Source organism: Hemitrygon akajei, chromosome 16 (genome assembly GCF_048418815.1).
Source record: "Hemitrygon akajei chromosome 16, sHemAka1.3, whole genome shotgun sequence".
Taxonomy (NCBI): domain Eukaryota; kingdom Metazoa; phylum Chordata; class Chondrichthyes; order Myliobatiformes; family Dasyatidae; genus Hemitrygon; species Hemitrygon akajei.
In genome coordinates, this window is record NC_133139.1 from 15433211 (window position 1) to 15459515 (window position 26305).

At 40.7% G+C, this 26305-nt stretch overlaps 1 protein-coding gene across 1 annotated transcript in view; it reads right to left on the minus strand.

Moving 5' to 3' along the window:
- Positions 1 to 26305, minus strand: part of LOC140739776 (potassium/sodium hyperpolarization-activated cyclic nucleotide-gated channel 2-like) — a 165255-nt gene that overhangs the window by 95646 nt on the left and 43304 nt on the right. Inside the window, exon 3 of the mRNA XM_073068285.1 lies at positions 6817 to 6978. Within this exon, the coding sequence (XP_072924386.1) occupies positions 6817 to 6978 (162 nt within the window). The remainder of the gene's footprint in view (positions 1 to 6816; positions 6979 to 26305) is intronic.

A 26305-nucleotide genomic window follows, 5' to 3' on the forward strand; every position in this document is an offset into this window, starting at 1 on the left:
CTATAAAGAGGTTGTAAGTTCTCCCCAAGACTGCATGGGTTTCCTCCGGGTGCTCTGGTTTACTCCCACATTTCCAAGACCTAAAGGTTCGGGTTAGTAAGCTGGAGGTAAGTTATGTTGGTGCCGTAAGTTTGTCACCAGTTGTGGGCTGGGTTGGTCGTTGATGCAAATAACACATTTCACTTTATGTTTGGCTGTGCATGTCACAAATAAAGCTGATCTTTAAATCCTTAGATCCTTAAAAATCCAAAAGGAGTTCATGGAAAGAACTATTGATATTTAATGGTGCCAAGACTACTTTAGACTCCAAAGAAATAAAAGTAGTATGACTGATGGGTTTTTCTGATACAGGACGGAATATAGAAGAAGCATGCTCTAAAGTGACAATTATTTTTGATGAAGCAAGAAACTGCAGTTGCTGGACCCTAGAGCAACAAGCAATCTGCTGGAAGGTGGAGGAAAGGAACTGGTAATATTTCAGACTGAAATCTTTCATCAGGACTGAGAGTGGACAGTTGAGAAGAAGGGAAATGATTAGAAAGGAGTCTGAGGCAATTAGTGGACTGAGGAGGGAGGGAGATGATAGGTGTTTTGTAATTAATAGTTCAGTAATATTGTAAATATATTATTTGATTAAGCATTCTCATTTATTTAAGTAATTCATTATGGGTTATATGTAAAAAAAAATGTGAATTACATAATAATAGTCAGGGGTAGCAGCCAGTGCTTGGGACAAGATGACGCTGAGCTGCAACGTCCATTGATGTCATAGCTCAGACTTTGCTTTTCTTGTGGGGAAGGTTTTGGGGATAGCATGGGTTGTTAGGGGTCAAATTAGGGCTTAGAGACAGGGATGAGGGAGAATGCAAGAGTTGGCGCTCGGAGTCCTGGCTGGAATGCTTCAGTGATCCCAAAGGTCAGGTCAACAGCCACTGAGGAGACCAGTGATTACCAGGTCGGCGAATCCCAAGTCAGAGTTCTGTATGGGCAGGAGCCATGAGGGCTGCTGATTGGGATTGGACATCCATGTGAGTCCGGAGGTAGAGGCCCGAATGTCAACCCCATGTCTGGCGAGTTCTGGGGTTGACACCCAGAAGCTGGCAAAGTTGGGTGGGAAAACAGAAGGTCGAAATCCGGAGCTCAGCAAGTCCAGATGTCGAAAGCCCAAAGGTCGAAGACCAAAGTCAGCGAGTTCAGGGCTAGAGGTCCGAAGGGCAAGTCTGCAAGTCTGAGCCAGGTACTGAAGGTTGGAAGCCAGGTGACTGCAAGACCAGGGCGAAAGCCTGGAGGCCCAGAGGCAGCTGGTCTTGTGGTTGGAGGCCTATTTGTGTGTGTGAAGGGATAGGTGGCTGGAAGGGTGGGAAAGGGGCTTGTTTCACTTTTGTTTTGCTTGGTTGCTGCTTTTGCAGCCTGTGTTCTGCTGAACATTGTGTGTATGCTGTGCTCGCCCCTAGCACATCCTTAGGGTTATGTTGGGGTGTTGACATAAGTGACATAATTCTCTGCATATTTTGATGTACATCTGATAAATAAGTAAACAAACTAACAAATAAATAATTCTGAATCAGAATCAGGAACACAAAGTGCTACCAGTGTTGGACTTTGCCTAATAAAGGAAATGAGAACATGAACCAATAAGGGAAAGATGAATAGCAAATTGAACCAGAACTTGATAGGGGAGAGGGCAATTTTTTTTTGCATTTTCGATAACCCCTCTGTCTGACACTAGGGGTTGCTTTGCCCTCCTAACCTAGGCCTTTGAGGAGAAGTGCACAAACCTCAGAGATAAATGAAGCTGAAAGCCAGCTGTTATCATTTTCGGCTTGGCCAGAAAGAAGCCTCCGACCACAGCCCTTCTGAGTTAATCATCATTTTGTTGTAATTGGCTTTGATCTTGTGGTCAGGCAAATGTAGGAGTAGTGTAAGTGGGTGAATAATGGTTAGTGTGGGCTCAAGATCCTGATTCAATTCCACATCTCCCTGCGACTCAATGAAAGACACATGCCAACATTTAGAAATTACCTATCAGCTGATTTATCAATGATCTCCACAGGAACATCCTAATCATGGAAATAATGGAAATCAAAAGTAAGAGCAACCTAGAGTAGACAGAATTGCTGATGTGAGGAACCTGGGTAGTTAGAACTCAGAAGGAGCTCTTTCTAACTATTGTGCCCACACAAGAAGAGGCAAATTTATATTTAATGCAATGTTACATAAAGTCTGAGCTGCAGTAGGGCATTACATCTGATCAAATTACTCTAATTATGCTGGACTAAATATCCTCAACCTTCACAGGAGGTATTATCTTCTTATTAGATAAGGCAAGACACACTCTAAAGAAAATATCGATTGGTGGTGGACACTGGTTTGATTTCAACACCTAAGAGAAGTTTGGAGGGGTACATCGATGGGAGAGGGTATGGAGGACTCTGGGCTGGGTGCAGATTGATGGGATTAGGCATAACAATAGATCGGCATGAGCCAGATGGGCCAAAGGGTCTGATTTTGTGTTGTGGTGTTCTATGGCTCTCTGGCTCCAACTGCAGTCTAACCATTGTAGCTGTTTAAGCCGCAATGTACAAAAAAACTTTCTAAGGTGATTTTTCTTTTTGAGAACACATCATACGTGAAAGATTGTTGGAAGTCATAGGTCTGCACAAGATGAATAGCAAGTACATATACTCAGAGCCACTTAATTAGGTACGCTTGTACTCCTGTGCATTATTGCAAATATATTTAATCAGCCAATCATGTGGCAGAAACTCAATGCATAAAGCATGCAGATGTGGTCAAAAGGTCCACTTGTCGTTCAGACCAAACCTCAGAATGGGGAAGAAATGTGATCTAAGTGACTTTGACCATGGAGTGAATGTTGGTGCCAAACAAGGTGGTTTGAGTATCTCAGAAATAGCTGAGCTCCTGGGATTTTCATGCATCACAGTCTCTAGAGTTTACAGAGAATGGTGTGAAAAACAAAAAAAAAAATCCAGTGAGCAGCAGTTCTGTGGGTGAACATGCCTTGTTAATGAGAGAGGTGAGAGGAAAATGGCCAGACTAGTTCAAGCTGACAGGAAGGTGACGATAACTCAAATAACCACACGGTACCACAGTGGTGTGCAGAAGAACATCTCTGAATGTGAAACACGTCGAACCTTGAAATGGGTCGATACAGCAATGGAAGACAATGAACATACAGTGCTCACTTTACTAGGTATGTCCTGTAGCTTATAAAGTCCCCATTCAGTGTATTTTCAAACATTAATTTGGAAGAAAATGAGTTACGTACATACGATAGAAATGAATTGCATTATTGAAATTAGGTAGAGCATAAGAACATAAGAAATAGGAGCAAGAGTAAGCCATCTGGCCCATTGAGTCTGCTCCGTCATTCAATAATATCACGGCTGATCTGGCCATGGACTCATCTCCACCTTTTCCCCATAACCCTTTATTCCCCCACTATGCAAAAATCTATCCAACCTTATATAACAATGAGAAGAAGTGATTGTACAAGTCAGTACATTCAGTACCTCTGTAGCTGCTCAGTACAGCTCCTGAGTACAACGTGGTGCATCTGAACTTAACCTATTTTTCTTACTAATCAAAATAAACATTCATAAGAAACAATTTTACAAGAATAATTTATGGAATGCCTTTTCATTCCTACATTGCTGACCAATTTGTCCCTTGCCCCCTGCCCCCTGCCTCTCCAGCAACGGAGGAGCCTTTACTGGGCCCTTCCTACCAAGACCTTAACTCTACCTGATTTTATTTCACAAAATCAACTTTATTCATAATTTTTAAATTATTTACAAGACTAAACAATGCCTTTTCATTCTTACTTTCATAGTCAACCTATTAAGAAATATTTTATTACATTCCTTAAAACCATTAGTGTTACCACTCCACCTATTCTTTTTTTCCCTGATGTCCTTGGCATCAGCCCTCTCTTCCTTCTCTCTAAAATCCTGAAGTCCTTGATTGTACCAGTGACATTAAATGTCTATCCCTGCCTCTGGCATTCCATTTATGTTTCCATGATGTGGCTGTGCTAAATTTTGCTCGACTCATTAAGTGTCTTGAGAGGCCACTTCACTTAATTACCTAGACGCAGTACAGTCGGCCCTCTTTATCCGTGTGTTCCACGTGCGTGGATTCAACCGACCACGGATTAGGAAAGCCCGGAAGTTTGCTCTCCAGCGCTCGTTGTTTGAGCATGTACAGACTATTTTTTCTTGTCATTATTCCCTAAACGATATAGTCTAACAACTATGTACACAGCATTTACATTGTATTAGGTATTATAAGTAATCTAGAGATGATTTAAAAGTACAGGCAGTCCCCGGGTTATGAAGGAGTTCTGTTCCTGAGTCCGTCTTTAAATCAGATTTGAATTGTTCGGATTGTTGACCGACTGCAGCCTAACGCTTTTCCAATGACTGATTGCGTTTCACCTCTTTCCGATCACTTTATTACTTCCACTTTATTTTCAATCGTGATCGTGATTATTTTCATGAACAGAAACACTGCAGATTCAAAGCTGCGCCGGGTCCTAAAGTCCACCGCACTGAGACAGGTTAAATAAGGTCCGGGTTCCACTGGGTCCTAAAGACCACCGTCAATGAGACAGGTTAAATAAGGGACTTGAGCATTCACGTTTTTTGGTGTCCATGGGGTCCCGGAACCAATCCCCCGTGGATAAGGAGGGCAGTCTGTACTAGGTTTGTTAACACACCAAACGTGGGGTTAGATAAAATCTGGCCCCTTAGCCTTATACTGACCATGCTGGTGTAACTTATCCGACCACATTCACTTGAATGGAGCTACTGACCTTCAGAAGATAATTTGTTGTTTGAGTTTCCTTCATTTCAATAATATTAATATTATTTACATTCTAAATGGGTACAACCACCCCCTCCTTCAAGGATATCTTCTAGAGGTGGTGCCTTATGAAGGTGGCATCTATCACAAAGGACCCTCACCATTTGGGACACGCTCTCTTCTTGTTACTGCCATCACGATTCTGAAGACCCACACTCAACAGCTCAGAAACAGCTTCTATCCCTCCGCCTGCAGACTTCCGAACAGCCCAAGAACCCATGAACACGACCTCACTATTCCTTTTCTTAGCTCTTTTTATTTACTTTTGTAATTTATGAGTTTTGTTTTGTCTTTGCACTGCACTACTCCTGCAAAACACTAGATTTCATGTCATTTGTCAGTAATTAAGAAATCAGACTCTGATTCTAATATGTGGTTTAAATAAATTTACTTCTTTAATTATTTTTAAAATCTTTTAAATTTCTTTAATTTTCAGAAATATCTTAAGTGTATTGCAACTGTCTCTAAATATAGAAATTATTGGATATGTCAGTCCCAAGATGGTCCTTTGGTCCTGGTGTTAATGTCAACATTTCTCTCCACATGAAACATATGGATTTAGTTTCCAGATTTCTTTCCAAAAAATCTATCTACACTTCTTAAAATATTTCCTGTAATTTGCTTAAAGATCAGTTTTGTAAATTGTATTTATTTTTCATAAGTATGTGCTCCCCCATCACCATTCTCCCACTCATCATCACATCTCTATACTAAGGCTAATACATTATAATGTACTAACCATAACCGGTTGTAGTCATAGAGTCATAGGTTATGGATATGGTCTCCTTGACCATGCAAACCAAGACTGATATCTATGTTAGTTCCAATATCCCTCCAGCCCTTTTCTATCATGTACCTGTCCATTTTATAAGCTGTTAATATACCTGCCTTAACTACTTCCTCTTTGCAGCTAATTCTATATACCGCTAAGCCTCTTAGATTCCTATTAAACCTCTCTTCCCTCTCCGTCTATGTATACCCTCTGATTCTTCATTCTCCAGTCCTGAGAAAATGGCTGTGTGCATTGAACCCATGATTAAAAATCAGTTTTTGTGAAATAAAAGAAGACTTTAGTTTCTTAAGTCCTCCATGTGCCCAACATAACGGATGAAATTGAAAATGGAGAAAAAAATTTGTAGATATATTTGTATAATGTCTAATTGCTTGGAAGTAATAACATGAAGATGAAGTATAAGGTGTATACAGGCTGATTTGAGGTGGCAGGGACCAGGCCCAAGAGCAGAAATGAGTCAATGTTTGGCCATTGCTGCAGTGGACTTACAGGTGATTTGATGGTGCAGAAGCAAGTGGAGGCAAGGAAGGGTTGAGGCAGCAGATCTGGGAGCAAGGTAAGACCCAAGATTTGATCGATTTAAGTGCTGGGTCAAATTGGAAAGGTCAGGTAGAGGCTGAATTGAGGTGGCAGGGCCCAGGTCCGAGAGTGCAAGAAAGCAGCAGGGCCAAGGGTGTGAGAGAAAGGAAAGACCCAAGGCCATTTAGGCGCCAGGCTAGATTGAAATGGTCGACATGTGGGCCAGAGATGAGGGACAGGCCGGTTCAGCTCGCTGCTCTGTGCGATTTGCTCATCTCTGCGCTAAACTGAGACTGTGGCCTGCAACTAATGGATGACTGGATCGGTTGCAGTGACGACTGGCTTCGTGGATATGGGCTCACTTTTATGAATTTCAGCTGTTTGTTTGCTTTGGCTGTCAGCACAATTTATTTTTTTCTGCACACTGAGTGTTTGACAGTCTCCTTTTTTATTGGTTCTTTTGGGATTCTTTGATTTGTGGCTGCCTGTAAGGAGACAAATGTCAAAGTTGTATATAGTATACTTTGAGAATAAATGTACTTTGAACTTTGTTGGTGAAACAATAAATCCCAGATAACTCAATGATGCCTTATATTAAAGGATATTAATTTTGTACTTACCACCATGTTATTTAAAGACACCCAACAATCATTTGGAAAGTCTTGAAGCAATGGCACAAGAAACTGCAAGCATCCATCCCAATGGCACAGGAGCAGCATCATTCCAATAAGATTAAATATTCTCATCACTGCACTGGCAAGGTCATAAGTCATGTGGAAGATCTTGTGGCAAGAGAGAGACAAAAAAAAGTGTAGTTATAATTACATTCTTTGTTTTTATCTTCCATACCTTTGCATCGTGAGAAATAATTGGGGAGTAGAATGCAAATGTGAAAATTTGACAAACTGACATCCATAAACTAACTAAAATTAAGAGACGGCAATTATCATCAGAGCCCTGCAATTATTTATCTGTTAAAATTAGTGGGTGCTCTATTCATGGAAATAATAATAAGCATTTATTGGTTTCAACAAAGTCAGGTTCTAGAATGTTATACAAAATAAAAGGTTAGCAGATACCATGCACAATCATTTGATAATATTACATGAATGGGGTGAAGAAATGATCATCAATAAATCGATCAACACACACAAAATGCTGGTGGAACACAGCAGGCCAGGCAGCATCTATTAAGGAGAAGTACTGTCAACGTTTCGGGCCAAGACCCTTTGTCAGGACTAACTGAAAGGAGATACTAAGAGATTTGAAAGTAGTGGGGGTAGGGGGAAATGCGAAATGATAGGAGAAGACCGGAGGGGGTGGGATGAATCTAAGAGCTGGAAAGGTGATCAGCGAATCACCAATCACCTTTCCAACTCTTAGATTCATCCCACCCCCTCCGGTCTTCTTCTATCATTTCGCATTTCCCCCTCCCCCTACTACTTTCAAATCTCTTACTATCTCTCCTTTCAGTTAGTCCTGACAAAGGGTCTTGGCCCGAAACCTCGACAGTGCTTCTCCTTATAGATGCTGCCTGGCCTGCTGTGTTCCATCAGTATTTTGTATGTGTTGTTTGAATTTCCAGCATCTGCAGATTTCCTTGTGTTTGGTCAATAAATCGATAATATGTTTCTAATTACAATTTAAGAAAGCTCTGTCTAATCTATGATTTAGAACTGATGCAGAACTAATATTACTCTATTACATTCATTGCAATGATAATTCTAAATTGTTATAAAATTAGTGTTAGGTTTGCATCTTAGCATGGACAAGAATGCAACTCTTACGAAGTCCTGCAAAAAGTGGTGAGTTCGGCCCAGTACATCATGAGTAAAGCCCCCCCATCCATTGAGCACATCTTCATGCAATGCTGTCATAGGAAAGCAGCATCCATCATCAAAGACCCTCACCATCCAGGCCATGATCTTTTCTTGCTGCTGCCATCAGGTAGCAGGTACAAGAACCTCAGGACCCAGACCACCAGGTTCAAGAACAGTTACTGTCCCTCAACCATCAAGCTCTTGAACAGAAGAGGAAAACTACACTCATCTGCTGAGAAGTTTCCAAACAAATTATCTCACTTTTATCTTGTTATTCCGTGCTCTCATTATTCATTACTATTCATTAATGTTTGCATTTGCACTGTTTGTTGTCTTCTATGCTCTGTCCTGTTTATAGTTACTATTCTATAGATTTGCTGATTATGTCTGCAGGAAAAAGAATCTCACGGTTGTATGTGGTGATATATATGTACTCTGATAATAAAAAAAAATTACTTTGGATTTTGTACCTTGAATTGGTTAAGTGTCGTTAGTTCAAGTACAAAACAGTAGATCAGTAAGTAGATAGATAGATAACAGAAAAGATACATACAGATATCTTGCCTAATATTAGTAAACTGCTAGATTCTTATGCATTGCTTTTTCCATGATAATTACTTGGTCATGATCATGATCGCCCATGTCATACATAATGAACAAACAATTACTTGAATAACCATAAGACATAGGAGCAGAATTAGGCCATTTGGTTCATTGAGTCTGCTCCACCATTCAATCATGCCTGACTTATTTTCTCTCTCAACCATTAAGTGCAGTTCTCCACGTAAGTTGTTTATGTGCATCAGTTTGCTCTGCAGTTTAATTAGAATCAATTTTTCCTCTAATGATTTCCAGCAGATCTCTCACTATGATATATTTTTATATTATCAAAAGAATCTAAGTCAGTGCGCCAATGTTAAAATATCATTGCAAGTAAAATTAATCAAATGTATAAAATGTGCTTATTTTACACTGCAGTCGTGAACAGATAGTTTCACATGTCGGACAAATATCATTCAGAGAACAATATTCAAATTAGGAAATGTAACCAGTCCAGGAATTAAATGGAAGCATTTATATTTTCCAGAACATTAACAACATGATCTAAACAATCCTAAAATTTATTACTTGACCTCGTTTGGAATTCAGTAACCCTTTTATTGGTTTTGGTTATGAATAGATACATCACTTTCTATATTAACCAACATAATCTCACCTCAACACAAGCCACCAGCAGGCAGCCGACACCTTATTGCAATTTGGCAGATCTGAGCAGGCACAACATCAGACAGGCCGACGACTAAGTTAGCTGATGGGAAGGGGTGTGTGATATGAGAACAGAGATTTTTAAAAACATGGAAATCTAGCATAGCAATGGCCACTTCTCATTACCACAAATAACATTTCAAAAACTTCATCATGAGGACTCATTTACAGGATCTTCTTCAAAAAATTGGCATATCCTTGTTGCTTAGCTTTCCATAAAGATGTCATCAGGAGACACAAGCAACCTCAGATCGTGGAATCTCTAGCACTAGTTAGGTCAATTGGTCATTGTAAATCATCCTGTGAGTAGGCCAGGTTAAGTAGGTGGGATTCTGGGTGGTGTGGCTCATTGGGCCAGAAGGGTTTGTTCCACACTGTATCTCCAAATAAATCAGTAATTCCCAGAACTCCCCGTGGGACTAACTTCACCAGGAACACTGCAGCGTTTAAGAAGACTGCTCACCATTACTGTCCAAAGATCAGTTACGAAAGGGCAACAAATTTCAGCTTTGCCATTCTGCTCATATCCGGAAAATAAATAAATTGGGATATAGTTCCTTGCTTGCCAACCCCATAACTGGCCTTGACATTTTCATTAATCTTCAAAATACAACTCAGCTGATATTAGCATATAAATGATGAATGGAAATTAATGAAATTAATTTGTGCACTAATTAAAGCTAATTATTTGAAACAATTTCAATCTCTCTGTTAAAATATTAAAGAAAGATGTACAGTATTATTTGAAAGTAGATAAGAATGAAGCTTTGTGTGTGATTTCCCAGATCAGTGAAGTTCACATTTGAACAGATGGTGCTGGCAATATACAGCGATGTTTTGCGGGCAGCTCACAAAACTGCTGGATATTCTACTAGACGTACGTCTTCTAAACCATGTTCCCTGCAATCTGCACCCTGTAACTTTCCTTTAAGAATTGCACTTCTGAACCGTCTAAGTAAACTAGTGATTTTACGATCTTCTGAAGGATCCAGCGAATTTGATTCTTTGGAATGCAGATACCGCACCCTTGAAGTGGATGAAAATCAGCCCAGCTAAAGGAGTGGCAATCAAGCTGGATTAAAGCATCGAAGCCTGAGAACGGAAATGAATCCTTGTTCAGCCCATTACTCCATGCCATCCAATATCATCCCCCCTCCCCCTGTGCCTTTCCCATCTGCCTGCGCTTGACCCATTTCCTCTCTCTTCTCTCTACTACCACTGGGAAGGAGGCGCACGAGTCTTGGGTCCCACGCCCCTCAGGTTCGGGGCAATTGCTGCCATACAACTATCAGGCTCCTGGACCGGGATGGATAGTTCACTCGCCTCGCCTCAGCGCTGAACTGACTCCACAGCCTCTGGATTCACTTTCACTCTGCAGCACGCTCTTAGTATCATGTAATTACTTCTTTATTATTTGCAAGATTTGTCCACGTTTGCACATTGGATCTTTGTCGGTCTTTGTTCGGTGTGGTTTCTCATAGATTCTATTGTATTTCTTTATTTTCCCATGGGTGCCTACAAAGAATTGAATCTCAAAGTTGCATACACTATACAGACTTTGATAATAGATTTACTCTGAACTCTGAGGATGTAAATTATTTCTGCAGCATTTGACATGACAACCGACAACCATCAAGTAAGCAGTTACTAGCAACAGGGAACACTGGTGATGGAAATTCTGTATCTAACCATCTGTGCTCAATGTAAAATGCTTCCTGTCATACCATCCATTCCCCAGCAACAACAATCACACCCAGAGTCACAGAATCAAGATCACATCACACTGATTACATTAATTATATCAATATAAAGGCATAATTTTGCTATATCAATATAAAACATACTAGACAATTTTGAGTACAGAGATAACAGCACTTTACATATAAATGTGAAAAAATTGGCCCCCAACTAAAGAGGGACAAGAGCTTACAATAGCTCTGCTAAGCACTGCACAGGATCAAAGTGCAAACTTGTCAATCACTATAATGGTGAAAAATTACCATTGTTATTTTTTTACATCATTTTTTATAAAAACACTTCATTTTTTTCATGGCACTCTACCTGACAGCAGTATTAGGAATGTGAAATGCAGAGGTAACGTGAATGTGGGGAGGAATCTCAGCAAGGCTGGAGACTGAAAAGAACTGAGGAGGAGGACATTTCAGAGACTGGAGTGGGGAGAGTTGGTGGACGACAGGATGTGGCGTTGAAGCTCACCTCACCGCTGCCATCAGTCAGCTGTCAGGCAATGCCGGATGATGAAGGCGTCATGTTTCTCAGAGAATACACTGATGCAATCAGAGAAAACTGAATGAAAAGAGAACAATAGCTTAATTCTTTTCGTGCACCCGAAATGATGCAATGCTTTGATCAAGGCAGTGATACCCCAACAGTGGGTCTGATCGTGGATTAACTAGTTCAACCTTCAGGCCAAATCTACAAAAAGAGCTTTGCATATTGTTGCAAACGTACCACACGCTGTCGAAGCTGTCGGTGTGCTTAGATTCTCAGAATGTTTTCTAAAGTTAAAGATTAGCTTTATTTGTCACATGTACATCATAACATCAAAACATATAGTGAAATATATCATTTGTGTCAATGACCAACACATAAGAATATGTGCTGGAGGTGGCCAGCAAGTGTTACTACACTTTCTGTACCAATGTAGCATGCCCACAATTGCTAACCTTTACTCATCTGTACATTTTTGGATTGTGAGAAGAAACTGGAGCACCCAGAGGAAACCCATGCAGTCATGGTGAGAACATTTTAACTCCTTACAGACAGCTGCAGGAATTGAGTGCTGTGAAGCATAATGCTAGCTGCCGAGCTTAAATATTAAAGAGCTTCATATAAATTCAAGATTCAAGATTGCTTATTTTAATTCATTTGTATGAATGTACAGGAGAACAAAATGATTGTTAGTCCAGATCCAATGCAGAATTAAAGTAAATCACAGTAAATATAAAGAATACAATAAAAACACAATAAATCTAAATATTAAAGCAATTTTCTAAAATGCAATGTACAAGTAAGTGTTAAACAGTATACTGAACATAGATTGATTGTATGTACTGGAGTGATGATAGGTGATGTATATATAGTACTTGTGGGTGGTGGTGGGGTCAGTTAATGGGTTGTAGGAATAAAGACTCAAAATTTAAATATTTTAAAAATCAATTGAACTAACTTAAGTAAATGCTAAAAACATAGCTACCATCCTTTCACCAGGAGCCAATGTGTCTCCTTAATTTTTCTGGGAAATGCATTCCTATTTTCAGGTTTAAACTGGGACAGCCCTGGCGGGGTATTTCCCAGTCTGAAAGCCAGGGACTCTGTGGAAGGTCTCACTGTACAATACTTTCGGAGTCCTTGAGAAGTCTAGAGAGCAGATGCAGGAGATTATAAGATGCCAGCACCAGCTCTAGGAACTGGTACTTCAAGAGGCACACTCTCGTAGGTCGGGGATTTAGTGCTTCTGTTGCACCATTTTTATTCCCGCCATGCATCTTACTTTATTGACTTGTTTGCCAAGAGTGAACATCATTGGCAATACCAGCATTTACTGCATATCCCCATATGTCCCTGAAGAAACGAAGTGGCTGACAGTCAACCTGGAAATATACATTGACTAGGCAAGGTAAGAACAGAAGATCACCTTCCCTGAGGTCATTATTGAATTTTGCTACTGTTGTGCATTTAACAATTCACTAATATTTGAGTAATATTGGAAATACATCGTTTGATTTAGAATTGTTTACATAATTCATTACAGGATATATGTAAAAGTATGTAATTGGCATACATCATTACACCACCTCGTCATAAATGCATGCCTCGATAAAGCAAAGAGCCAGGTATACACATTTATCCATGGAACTCCTGTGTTTTTCTTTTTAGAGTTACAAAACATAGCAGTGGTGATGAGTACGAACAAAATTAAGCCCAAGGCAACTGTTCTCTAGGATCTATGGTCTGTTGAAGTGCAGCGAGACGTCTGAGTTTTTAAAAAGTGCAGCACGTACTTTGGGAAGAGACAGAGATAGTTGAGATAAAAAAGAAAGCAAAAAAAAGATGAAATTTGCAGGTGCATAAACAATAATATTCACAATTTTTTCAAAAAAAGCTGAAATGGCTGGCTACATCAGAAAGATTGACACATTTGATTGCACAGGAGATAACTGGTTGATGTACTGTATACTGATAGAATAGTGCAGTACAGTAGTTTGAAGCAAGTGAAATAGCCAATGGAAAGAATGTGCCAGTTTTGCTGAGGTGGAAAGTTTTACAGTTTGCTTAGAAGTTTGACTGCTTCAACCAAACCAGCTGAAATGAGAGCTTTGCTGATATTGTGAAAGCAATGCAGGAACGTCTGTTGATTGCAGAATGCTTTAGGTTTCATAAGTGGAATTAAGAGGAAGGAGAGTCCATTTCAGCCTATGTGGCTGAACTGAAGAAGTTGTCTGAGCATTGTCAGTTCATTGATGGGCTTAATGAGGCACCAAGAGATCACTTAGTTTATGAAATATTACAAGAAAGCATTCACAAATGGCTTCAACCTGAATCATAATTCACATGTAACAGAGCAGTTTAGATCACTATATCAATGGAAAGACTAGACAGAGACGCAATTGAGTTGCAGTCAGGAATGAAAGTGAGCGTGAGCAAAATTGCACCATCTGAACAGAAATCTGCGTGGACAAACAAATTCTTTTACTGTTGTATCACATACACCAGAGCAATGCAGTTTTAATGGCAAAACTTGCAGAAAATGCAACAGAGTAAGACACATACAAAGAGCATGTCGGGCAGACAAAAATAAATAGAGTGCACAGGGAAGAGAAAAAGATAAAAAGACAAGTTGCAGTTTCAAAAAGAGCACCAATCAGCATGCACTTGATGAAAAGTTTGATAATGTTGAGAGTGACAGTACTGAATAGCCTGTGATTTACTAAGTGAAAACTAACAGGAGACAAGCAATACAGCAGAAGTGAACGGCAAATTAATCAACATGGAATTGGACACCGACTTGGCTGTTTCAGCCATTTCACAAAATGAGTTTGAATGGCATTTCAAAGACACTGAACTGAAGCCTTCAGATATCCAGCTAAGGACTTATACTGGAGAAAAGACAACTCCTTTGGAAATGAAATTTGTAACAGTGAAATACGTACAACAACCAAGAATCCACATTGGGCTTTTATGTGGTAAAAACAGGAGGGCCAGCAATGTTGGGCTGAGATAACTACAACTTGTTTGGAGAACAATCTTCCATTTGCATGCCACATCCGCCACAAAAGAGTCAACTAAAAGACAATGAAGGAAGGTGCTGGATGACTGATGCATCATCAATAACTCTCTCTGAGACGTAAAGGCGAGGTATCGGCTTTTATTGACTGGAAGAAGGAACAAGCAGTGGTTGACCACCATACTACATCCTGGAGACAGAGAGGCCGGGCTCAGACCTCAATCGCCTTTATACAGGGGTTTGTGGGAGGAGCCACAGGAGCAGTCATCAGGGGGCATGTCCAGACAGGTATATGTAGTTCACCACAATGACACCATAGCAATGTTCAAGGATGGCATTGGAAAACTCAAACACGTCAAGTGTAAAATAGTGTTACATGCAAAAACCATACCCAAGTGTTACAAAGCGCATTCAGTTCTTTATAGCATCCATGATGAAATAGCCAGCAAGCTAGAGCACATGGAGGCTCAAGGAATTCTATCCAAGGTTGAGTGGAGCCAAAAGGTAATGCCAGTGGTCACAGTAGCAAAGAAGAATGAGCCTGTTAGGACCTGCGGTGATTTTAAAGTCAACATGAGCCCAGTATCGAAAATAGATCTATATCCTCTGCCCAGTACGGAGAATATCTTCGCAAACCTTTCGGAGAAAAACACTGCAGCAAATTGGAATTAGCTGAGGCTTACCTACAGTTGGAGATGGAAGAAGAGTCCAAAATGTTTCTCACCATAAACACTCACAATGGGCTTTATCACTATAATAGGCTTACTTTTGGTGTAGCATCTGCATCTGCGCTCTGGGAAAAAGCTATGGACCAGGTGCTGCAAGGCTGTCTAGATAATCAGTGTTACCTGGATGACATCACTGTTAACAGTAAGGATGACAAGAAACATCTCCAAAATCTCAAGACAGTGTTAAGAAGATTAGAAGATTAAAGGCTCAGAGTATAATGAAACACGAGTGAATTCTTTAAACCAAGCATTACTTTTTGTGGTCACACCATCAACATGTAAGGATTACACAAAAGTGCTGAGAAGATTCAAGCAGTGGTGAATACCTCAAGGCCAAAGGACACATCACAGTCCTATTTGGGATTCGCCAATTACCATAACAGGTTCCTGGCTACTGTGCTTCACCCTTGAACTCATACTGCAAATCAGGAGGAAATGGCAACGCTCAAAGCAGAGTGAGATGGCTTTCAAAAGGGTAAAGGAAATGGTGACATCACACTATACTCACACATTGTCCAAAGAAGCCTGCCTATGACACCTCACCTTATGATATATATATAGGTACAGTCATTGCACATGTGATGGAAATGAACACCACCCAGCCTTTGCATCATTTTCCCTTACAGCTGCAGAGAAAAGTTATACACAGATTGGCAGAGGGGACCTGAATCTGGTTTGGGCTGTAAAACATTTCAACAGTACTTGTATGGGAGAGAGTTTACCCTCATTACTGACCATCAACCACTGCTGTCCATTTTCAATCCACAGTAGGGTGTTCCACAAACAGCACAAGCACAAATGCAGAGATGGGCTTTGTTTCTTGGAGGACACAATTACAATATAGAAAAGGAACTATCCGAAAAATTTACAAAAGAGGACACTCCTCTTGATGTATTCTCCCTGACACAAATTGGAATTCTCCCTATTATAGCAGAGATGATCCAAAGGAAATCCAGAAGAGACTCCACACTGCTTCAGATCTACATGGCCATGCATATGCTGGAGTGTGTAGCAGAAACTCCAGTTCCTCCATATGTACCAGCACCAGGTTGAACTTGTCCTTGATGGGAGTTGCCTTATGTGAGGATTGAGAGTTGTTGTACCATCCAAACTGAGACCTAAAGTATTGAAGAATTGGAGGGTTGCGGATGTTGTTCCCTTATTCAAGAAAGGGAGTAGGGATAGCCCAGGAAATTATAGGCCAGTGAGTCTTATTTCAGTGGTTGTTAAGTTGATGGAGAAGATCCTGAGAGGCAGGATTTATGAATATTTGGAGAGGCATAATATGATTAGGAATAGTCAGCATGGCTTTGTCAAAGGCAGGTTGTGCCTTACAAGCCTGATTGAATTTTTTGAGGACTAAGCACATTGATGAAGGTAGAACTGTAGATGTAGTGTATAAGGTATCCAATGCAATGTTTATTGAGAAATTAAGGAGGCATGGGATCCAAGGGGACATTACTTTGTGGATCCAGAACTGGTTTGCACACAGAAGGCAACGAGTGGTTGTAGACGGGTCATGTAGTGATCATTAATGGAGAATGTGTGGAGCAGGTTAAGACCTACAAGTATCTGGGAGTACAGTTAGACGAGAAGCTAGACTGGACTGCCAACACAGATGCCTTGTGCAGGAAGACACAGAGTCGACTGTACTTCCTTAGAAGGTTGGCGTCATTCAATGTCTGTAGTGAGATGCTGAAGATGTTCTATAGGTCAGTTGTGGAGAGCGCCCTCTTCTTTGTGGTGGCGTGTTGGGGAGGAAGCATTAAGAAGAGGGACGCCTCACGTCTTAATAAGCTGGTAAGGAAGGCGGGCTCTGTCGTGGGCAAAGTACTGGAGAGTTTAACATCGGTAGCTGAGCGAAGGGCGCTGAGTAGGCTACGGTCAATTATGGAAAACTCTGAACATCCTCTACATAGCACCATCCAGAGACAGAGAAGCAGTTTCAGCGACAGGTTACTATCGATGCAATGCTCCTCAGACAGGATGAAGAGTTCAATACTCCCCAATGCCATTAGGCTTTACAATTCAGCCGCCAGGACTTAAGAACTTTTTAAAAGCTATTATTAATGCTTTTTGAGATAGTGATTTAGATGCATATCATATTTTTTACTGAGTTAAGTATGTAATTAGTTTTGCTACAACAAGTGTATGGGACATTGGAAAAAAAAAGTTGAATTTCCCCATGGGGATGAATAAAGTATCTATCTATCTATCTATCTATCTATCTATCTATCTATATTCTGCATGGAGGCCAGTGACCAGTGGTGTGCCTCAGGGATCTGGTCTGAGACCCCTACTCTTTGTGATTTCTATAAATGACCTGGATGAGGAAGTGGAGGGATGGGTTAGTAAATATGCTGATCACACAAAGGTTGGAGGTGTTGTGGATAGCGTGGAAGGCTGTCAGAGGTTACAGCGGGACATTGATATGATGCAAAACTGGGCTGAGAAGTGGCAGATGGAGTTCAACCCAGATAAGTGTGAAGTGGTCCATTTTGGTAGGTCAAATATGACAGAATATAGTATTAACTGTAAGACTTTTGGCAGTGTGGAGGATCAGAGGGATCTTGGGGCCAGAGTCCAAAGTTGCTGCACAAATTGACTCTGTGGTTAAGAAGGCATACAGTGCATTGGCCTTCATCAATCATGGGATTAAGTTTAAGAGCCAAGGGGTAATGTTGCAGCTATGTAGTACCCTGGTCAGACCCCACTTATGCTCAATTCTGGTCACTTCACTATAGGAAGGACGTGGAAATCATAGAAAGGGTGCAGAGGAGATTTACAAGGATGTTATCTGGTTTGGAGAGCATCCCTTATGAGAATAGGTTGAGTGAACTCAGCCTTTTCTCCTTGGAGCGACGGAGGACGAGAGGTGACTAGATAGAGGTGTACAAAATGTTGAGAGGCATTGATCATGTGGACAGTTAGAGGCTTTTCCCCAGGGCTGAAATGGCTAGCACAAGAGGGCATAGTTTTAAGGTACTTGGAAGCAGGTGCAGAGGTGATGTCAGGGGTAAGTTTTTTATGCAGAGAGTGGTGAGTGCATGGAATGGGCTGCTGGTGGTGGAGGCGGAAACGATAGGGTCTTTTAAGAGACCCCTGGATGGGTACATGGAGCTTAGAAAAAGCGAGGGCTATGGATAAAATCTAAATAGTTCTAAGGTAGGAACCTAAACAGTTCTAATGTCCGGCATGGCTTTGTGGGCCAAAGGGCCTGTATTGTGTTGTATGTTTTCTGTGTTTCTCTGTTTCTACGAAAGATGCTACAAAAAGTTGTAAAATTAGTCAGCTCCCTCTTGAGTGCTAGCCTCTGTAGTATCCAATACATCTTCAAGGAGTGGTGCCTTAGAAAGGCGACATCCATTATTAAGAATCCCCATCACCAAGAATATGCCCACTTCTGGTTGTTACCGTCAGCAGTTACAGAGACCTCATGGCCACACTCAATGATTCAGAAACAGCTTCTTCCCCTCTGCCATACGATTCATAAATGGACATTGAACCTATGAACACTACCTCACTTTCATTATTTCTGTTATTGCACTATTTTTAATTTAACTATTTAATATACATATTATATATACGTACTGTAATTGATTTATTTACTTATTAATTTTTTTCTTTCTATATTATCAGACCCCTGAAATCTTACTGGACTCAACCAATTACTTTCCTATTCTTAAAACTCCAGCAAGTATAAACCAAGTTCATCCAACTTTTTCTCATACGGTGACCCATCCCAGGTATCATTCTGGCAAAACTTCTTTGAGCTGTTTCCATTCCAGGTATCAGTGTGGTAAACTTTCTTTGAGCTGCTTTCAGTGCATTAGACCATATACCCATAAGACATCAGAGCCCACTAGACTACTTGGCCCATCTAGTCTGCAGAGCAGACATTCTCACCATGAACGCTTTGGTTTCCTCCAGGAGCTCTGGTTTCCTCCCACAATCCAAATGAAACCCCTTTTTCTCCGGGCGTCTCTGGAAACACAACTCGTTTGCCCCTCGCTGACAGCCACTGGACTCCACGGCGAGGAAAACTCCTTTTCTCAGGTTTGGTACGTCTAGGGCGTGTACGACTTGGGTCCCACCAAACATGTGAGATTGGAATGTCTTGCCCCCGGTTTGTATGAATGCTGTGTGATTTATTGCCCCCTCCCCTCTGCAATCGCCGGTCGGCATGAAATAATAGATCGGACACTACATACAATTATAAAGAAAGTATATTTATGAATGTTAACTTAACCGAAGAATTATTAAAGGAATAAAAAGAAAAAGAAAAGCAACGAGGGCCCATTATAATTAAATAGCCAAATGTGCACATAAGTAGGAGCTCATCTTGAAGTTGTCTGTAACTCGTGCACTGGTCCCTCAGTCTGCACAAAATGTACACACCAGCTTCCAAATGTCACTCGAATCCCATCATGAACAAACGGGCTCTCCCACATTGGTTCTTCCTCCCTGAAGCCATTCATCTGCACAAAGCAAAGGGGACAGTGTCTCCAGCCATCTTCCCTTCTGTCTTCTCCCAGCTCCTGGCAAAAAAGACCTCAACCCACACCAGTGACCCTCACAAAATCCTCTCTTCCCAGCATGCTCTAGAACCTTCTCCTTGTTCCACCATCCTGATTGGCAGACACCATATTCCTCAGTTGAACAAAGCCCCTCATCTCAGCTCAAACCCAAGCATGCTGAAAGCAGAACAGACTGCTCTTACAGAACTGCTAAAATGAAAAACCTACAGCATAGCAGTGAAAATCTTAACCAGCGCATTACACAAAGATGTGCTGGTTAGTAGGTTAATTGCTCATTGTAAATTTTCCTGCGATTAGGCTAGGGTTAAATGGGGGTCTTGCTGGGCGGTGTGGCTCGTTGGGCCGGAAGGGCTTATTCTGCGCTGCCTATAAATAAATAAAAGGTTGGGCAGAATTTTATTGAATGGTGGAGCAGGCCTGAGGGGCCAATTAGCTGACTTTTTCCTTGCAAGAGGCTGCAACAAGACCATTCATCTGGTTCAGTAGGAATGCCGTGTTCCTGGTGAATTTATTATCCCCCTCAACACCATTCTCCTGCCTTTTCCCCATCACAAGTCTTATGAGGCAAGGTCAGCAGAGCTGGGACTTTTCTCTTTGGAGTGTAGAAGGATGAGAGGGGACTTGACAGAGGTCTACAAGATTATGAGAGGCATAGATAGGGTGGATAGCCAGTACCTGTTTCCCAGGGCACAAATAGCAAACACCAGAGGGCATATGTACAAAGTTAAGGTAGGGAAGTTTAGGGGAGACATCAGGGGTAAGTTTTTTACACAGAGGGTTGTGGGTGCCTGGAATGACTTACCAAGGATGGTGGTGGAGGCTAAAACATTAGGGGTATTTAAGAGCCTCTTGGACAGGCACATGGATGAAAGAAAAATAGAGGGTTACGGGGTAGTGTGGGTTTAATACTTTTTTTAAGGAATGTATGGGTCGGCACAACATCGAGGACCGAAGGGCCTGTACTGTGCTGTTGTATTCTAGTGTCTAGTAACCTTTGACACCCTTACTAATCAAGAACCTATCAACTGCCACTTTAAATATACCCAATGACTTGGCCTCTATAGCCATCTGTGGCAAAGAATTACTGTATCCTGTATAAATGAAGACCAGATTCATTCATTTTTGATTCTGTTTTCCGAACCCCACATGATAATTCTTGTCATTTCTAATGCTGTACCTGCATATTAACTTTCTGTGATTCATCTACCAAGAAACATAGAGTCCAATGTATTTCAGAACTCTGCAATCTCAGCCATTTACATAACATGCTTTTTTAAAATTTAACGGAAGAGAAAGTACAGTTCAAATGATCAATTATATCGAATATCTTAGAAAAGGGAATAAGGACAAAGTTGTGACATGTTTTTTCTAGTTACAACAGCAATTCGTTAATGCATACTTACAGGCTGCAAACCTATTTTTAGATCAATGTTTCATGAAAATTTTGTTGTGCCCATAAGTCAGTGTGACATTTTGGTACTTGACTCATTATTTAACATTAGTTGCTATACAAGAACAGATACCTATTTCCTTTGTGTGCTCCTTTCACAGAAACTGAATGTGCAATTTTATTATGCATCATATACAGAGGACATATTCCAGCAGGGGCTGGGGGAAAGCAGCTTATAATTGGGAAGCTAACCCTGAGACTGACCAGAAAAAATAAACACCTTAGTGAATTTCTCAGTTTTAAACATAAAAACTATAATTAACGTATTTCCCATTTACAGTTCAGTGCAAGATCACAGGATCACATGGTCTCTGATGATTCAGGTACAATTCAAACATGGCATTGGTTCACCCAGTGTTACCACAAAGGAAATATACAAAGCCAGTGTGTCACCCTCCAATAACAACTTCTCTTCCATAGCAAGGCTACTTTGGCAAATCGTCCATCGTTCTTCAGGGGAGAGTTAATACATACTGATGAAGAACCTCATAAGGAGACAGTATAACAAAAGAACAAAAGCTTTGTCACAGAGAGGTACCAACAGAGGAGAATGGTGTCAAGGATTGGAAGAAAAGATAAATCTACGATATGGCAAAATGCATTGTTTGCGCCAATGACCATTACAGCGTGAAGATGTGCTGGGAGTAGTCCACAGGCGTTACCATGCTTCTGACACCAGCATAGCATGCCCACAACTTGCCAATGCGTGCATCCTTTGAAATGTGAGTGGGAACCAGAGCACCCGAGCGAAACCCATGCCATCACAAGGAGAACGTACAAACTCCTCACAGACAGCAATGGGAATTGAACTCCGATCTTCCGGTTGCTGACGCTGTGAAGTGTTACCCCACCTGCCACACTACCATGACACCATGAGGAAACATTCACAGGACAGGGCATTGTACATGCCTGCTAAAGCTCCAGTAGGTTAATTTTGGGAATGATCACTAAGCCTTATTACCCTTCAACCTCCAGGCTCCTGAACCAGTGTAAATAACCTCAACTCTGAACTGATTCCATGACCGGTAGCAGGAGGTCACGGTAGTGTAGTGGTTAGCACAACACTTTACAGTACCAGAGACCCACTTTCAATTTCTGCCGCAGCCTGTAAGGAGCTTGTACATTCTCCTCGTGACTGTGTGGGTTTCCTCCAGGTGCTCTGGTTTCCTCCCACAGTCCAAAGATGTACCAGTTGGTAGCTTAATTGGTCATTGTAAATTGTCCCATTATTAGGCTAGAGTTAAAATCAAGGGATTACTGAGTAATCATAGAAACATAGAAAATAGGTGCAGGAGTTGACCATTCGGCCCTTCGAGCCTGCACCGCCATTCAGTATGATCATGGCTGATCATCCAACTCAGAACCCTGTACCTGTTTTCTCTCCATACCCCCTGATCCCTTTAGCCACAAGGGCCATATCTAACTTAGTGCGACTCAAAGTGCCAGAGGGCCTATTCTGCATGGTATCTCAATCAATTAATCAATCAATCAATAAATATAAAATAAAAGACCTATGGACTCACTTTCAAGGAATCCACAACTCATGCTCTCAGTATTGTTTGTTTATTTATTTATTGGTATTTGCAGAGTTTATCTTCTTTTGTACATTGGTTTCTCACCAGACTTTATGTGTACTTTTTCACTGATTATATTTCTTTGTTCTACTGCAAATGCTTGCAAGAAAATGAATCTCAAGGTGACATACGTAATGGGATAATAAACTTACCTTGAACTTTGGACTTGAACATAAGCTAGGATTTGAAGTTGCACATATTTAAGAGCGTTATAGTGTTGGAGCAGTTGGAAAGTCAAGGTAGCGGAAGGGGTTGAAAACAAGATTGTTGTCTTTAAAACTGAGCTGTTATTGAACCAGGACTCCACATTGGGTCAATATATTGGATGAAAGTTTGGACACTGGAAGTAGAATTTTGGATGGTAAACTTAAAGATAAGCAAACTCATGGAGAATGCAATGAAGGAGGTTATCAATGCATCCACTGGGATGGACAGGTCTAGAAGGAGGAAGGGCACAGAAGAATCAAACCAAAAGTCAAGCAGAAAAAGAAAATAGTTGGCTTGTGTCTGTTTATTCATTTATAATATGTACTATATGCTACCAATAGTTCGCTGATATATCTCTACACACAGCTTGACTGCAACCTCAAGACAATGCGGAAGCCTAAATATGACTTAGGATAATAAAAAGGTGACAAATTAAAATAAGACAGGAAACTGGTACAGATATTGTTCTTCTCTCTTAAATAACTGGGCAAAAGAGATAATGAGTGAAAGAAGAGGGGAAGATAGCATCTTAAGCAAACTGCCAGTTTAATTATTTATTCAGTGAGATATATCCTGACTTATATCTCACTGAATAAATAATTATCCTGGCAGTTTGCTTAAGATGCTATCTTCCCCTCTTCTTTTACTCATTATCTCTTTTGCCCAGTTTTTTAATGATTCACCTTACATTAAAGGTCCACTATATACAGTAATCACAAACATATCACAAAAAACTAAAAGGGAAAATCCAGTCCCCATTACTTACGATGGAAGAACGGTCAGGGAAACTAAAATGGATCCACAAAGATGAAACAAATAATTGGACAAGTCTCGATCAGTAACACAACAGTAACTAATACCCAATGGTCTCAAAAAGGACTTGATACAAATTATCTTCTTTCCAATATTTGCTACTGAATGGCTTTAATTCCAGAGCACAAAAAAAGGAAATGAATGATAACCAAAACAAAATTCTTGTGAAAATTCTTGGATTGACAAGAGTTGGACTAGTAGCAATGGCACTGAAGAATGATACAGAAGGAAGGAACACCTTACACCTCCTTTGGTAGAGACGTATCTCCACCCTGTCACCCAATACACATGTACCACCTCAAATCTATCAGCAAAACTTTATAGTCTTCTGTGTTCCCCCACAACATTACTCTTCACATACCATATGTTACCTCAAGAAGACCCTACAACGATATATCCATTACAGGCAATGGGAATGAAAGTGTAGTTTGTTTATCCTTCATTTCAATAAAACTGATTCTGGCAAAGTTTCCAGGCAAAGTTTTCTACTGCCAGCTCTTCAGGTTGAGAAGGCTGAGAGCTTCCAGTTCCTAGAGATGAACGTCACCTGTCCTGGTCCAATCATGTAAACATCACAGCCTAGAAAGCTCACAAACATTTCTACTTCATCAGGAAGCTAAAGAAATTTGGCATATCCCCATCGACTCTCAGCAATTCTTATCAATGCACCATAGAAAGCATCCTATCTGGATGAACAGCAGCTTGATTTTGCAACTGTTCTGCTCAGCATCTCACAGAAACCAACCTCCCCTCTGTGGGCTCTGTCTCTCCTTCTCACTACTTCAGTAAAACAACCAGCATAATCAAAGACCTCAACCACCCTGGACATTCTGTCTTCTCTTCTCTTCCATCTGGCAGAAGATACAAAAGCCTGAAAGCCCAGACCACCAAGTTCAAAGACAGTTTCCACCTGGTTCATATAAGACTATTGGTTAGTTCACTAGTAAGGTAAGGTGAACTCTTGAACTCACAATTTCCCTTATTATGACCTTGTACCTTATCATCTGCATGCTCTCTGATGCTGTTACACTTTATTCTGCATCTATTATTGTTTTACCTTGTTCTATCTCAATGCACTGTATAATTACTAAATCCATATGAACTGTATGCAAGACAGGTTTTTCACTGCATCTCAGTACGTGTGACAATAATAAACCAATTCCAATTCCAATTCATTGTTAAGATCTGGGCTTGGCAGATAGATAGATTGAGCTTGATGCATGTATCTAGTTTCAATATCAGGATACCTGACGAGTATTTTCTTCAGTTAAGCAATGCCTCTATTTAAAGTGTTTTGGAAGTAATGAGTACAAGGTCATTTATATTGATTATTTTAACATGAAGCTTGTTTGGACTTTCTAGTTCTCATCCACAGTTTATATAGTGGCAAATATTACACATAGTGGAAATTGAAAATCACAATTAAGACCTTAAAACAAAGGAGGAGAATTAAGCTGTTTGGCCCATTGAATCTGCTCCACCATTCCATCATAGCTGATTTATTAACCCTCTCAACCCCATTTTCCTGCCTTTTCCCCATAACCTTTGATGCCCTGATTAATCAAGAATCTTTCAGCCTCTGCTTTATATATACTCAATGACTTGGCCTCCACAGATATCCATGGCAATGAAATCCACAGATTCACCACACTCTGGCTAAAGAAATTCCTCCTCACCTCTGAGGCTGTGCCCTCTGGTCTTAGATTCACTATCTCCACATCCACTCTATCTAGCCCTTTCAATATTCAATAGATTTCACCTAGAACCCCTCATTCTTCTAAATTCCAGTGACAACAGGCTCCTCACACATTAACCCTTTCATTCCTGGAATAATTCTCATGAACCTCCTCTGGACCCTCTCCAACACCAGCACATATTTTCTTAGATAAGGGGCCCAAAATTGCTCTCAATACTCCAAGTGAGGTCTGACCAATCCCGAATAAAACCTCAGCATTACATCCTTGCTATTATTCTTTGGTCCTCTCAAAATAAATACTGAGATTACATTTGTCTTCCTTACCACTGACTCAACCTGCAAGTTAACCTTTAGATAATCTGGCACAAGGACTCCCAAATCCTCTGATTTTTTAAAATTTCTGCCCTTACTAATCAAGAACCTATCAACCTCCACTTTAAATATACACACTGTATTGGCCTCCACAGCTGTCTGTGGCAACGAATTCCACCCCCTGGCTAAAGAAATTTCTTCTCATCTCTGTTCTAAAAGGACGTCCTTCTATTCTGAGGCTATGCCTTCTGGTCCTAGACTATCCCAGTCTTGGAAACTTTAGGAAAATTAGGCCTGTGTTTGGAAGAGTAATTATAAAGTTAAACTATTTGAAATGGGTGCAATCCGATTATCATCGGAAGATGGGATTTGTACATCCTGTTGTGAGATATAAAAGTACACATATTACTCTTACTTCCACACTCAGCAAAATGACGCTCAGCCTAAACAGGGAATC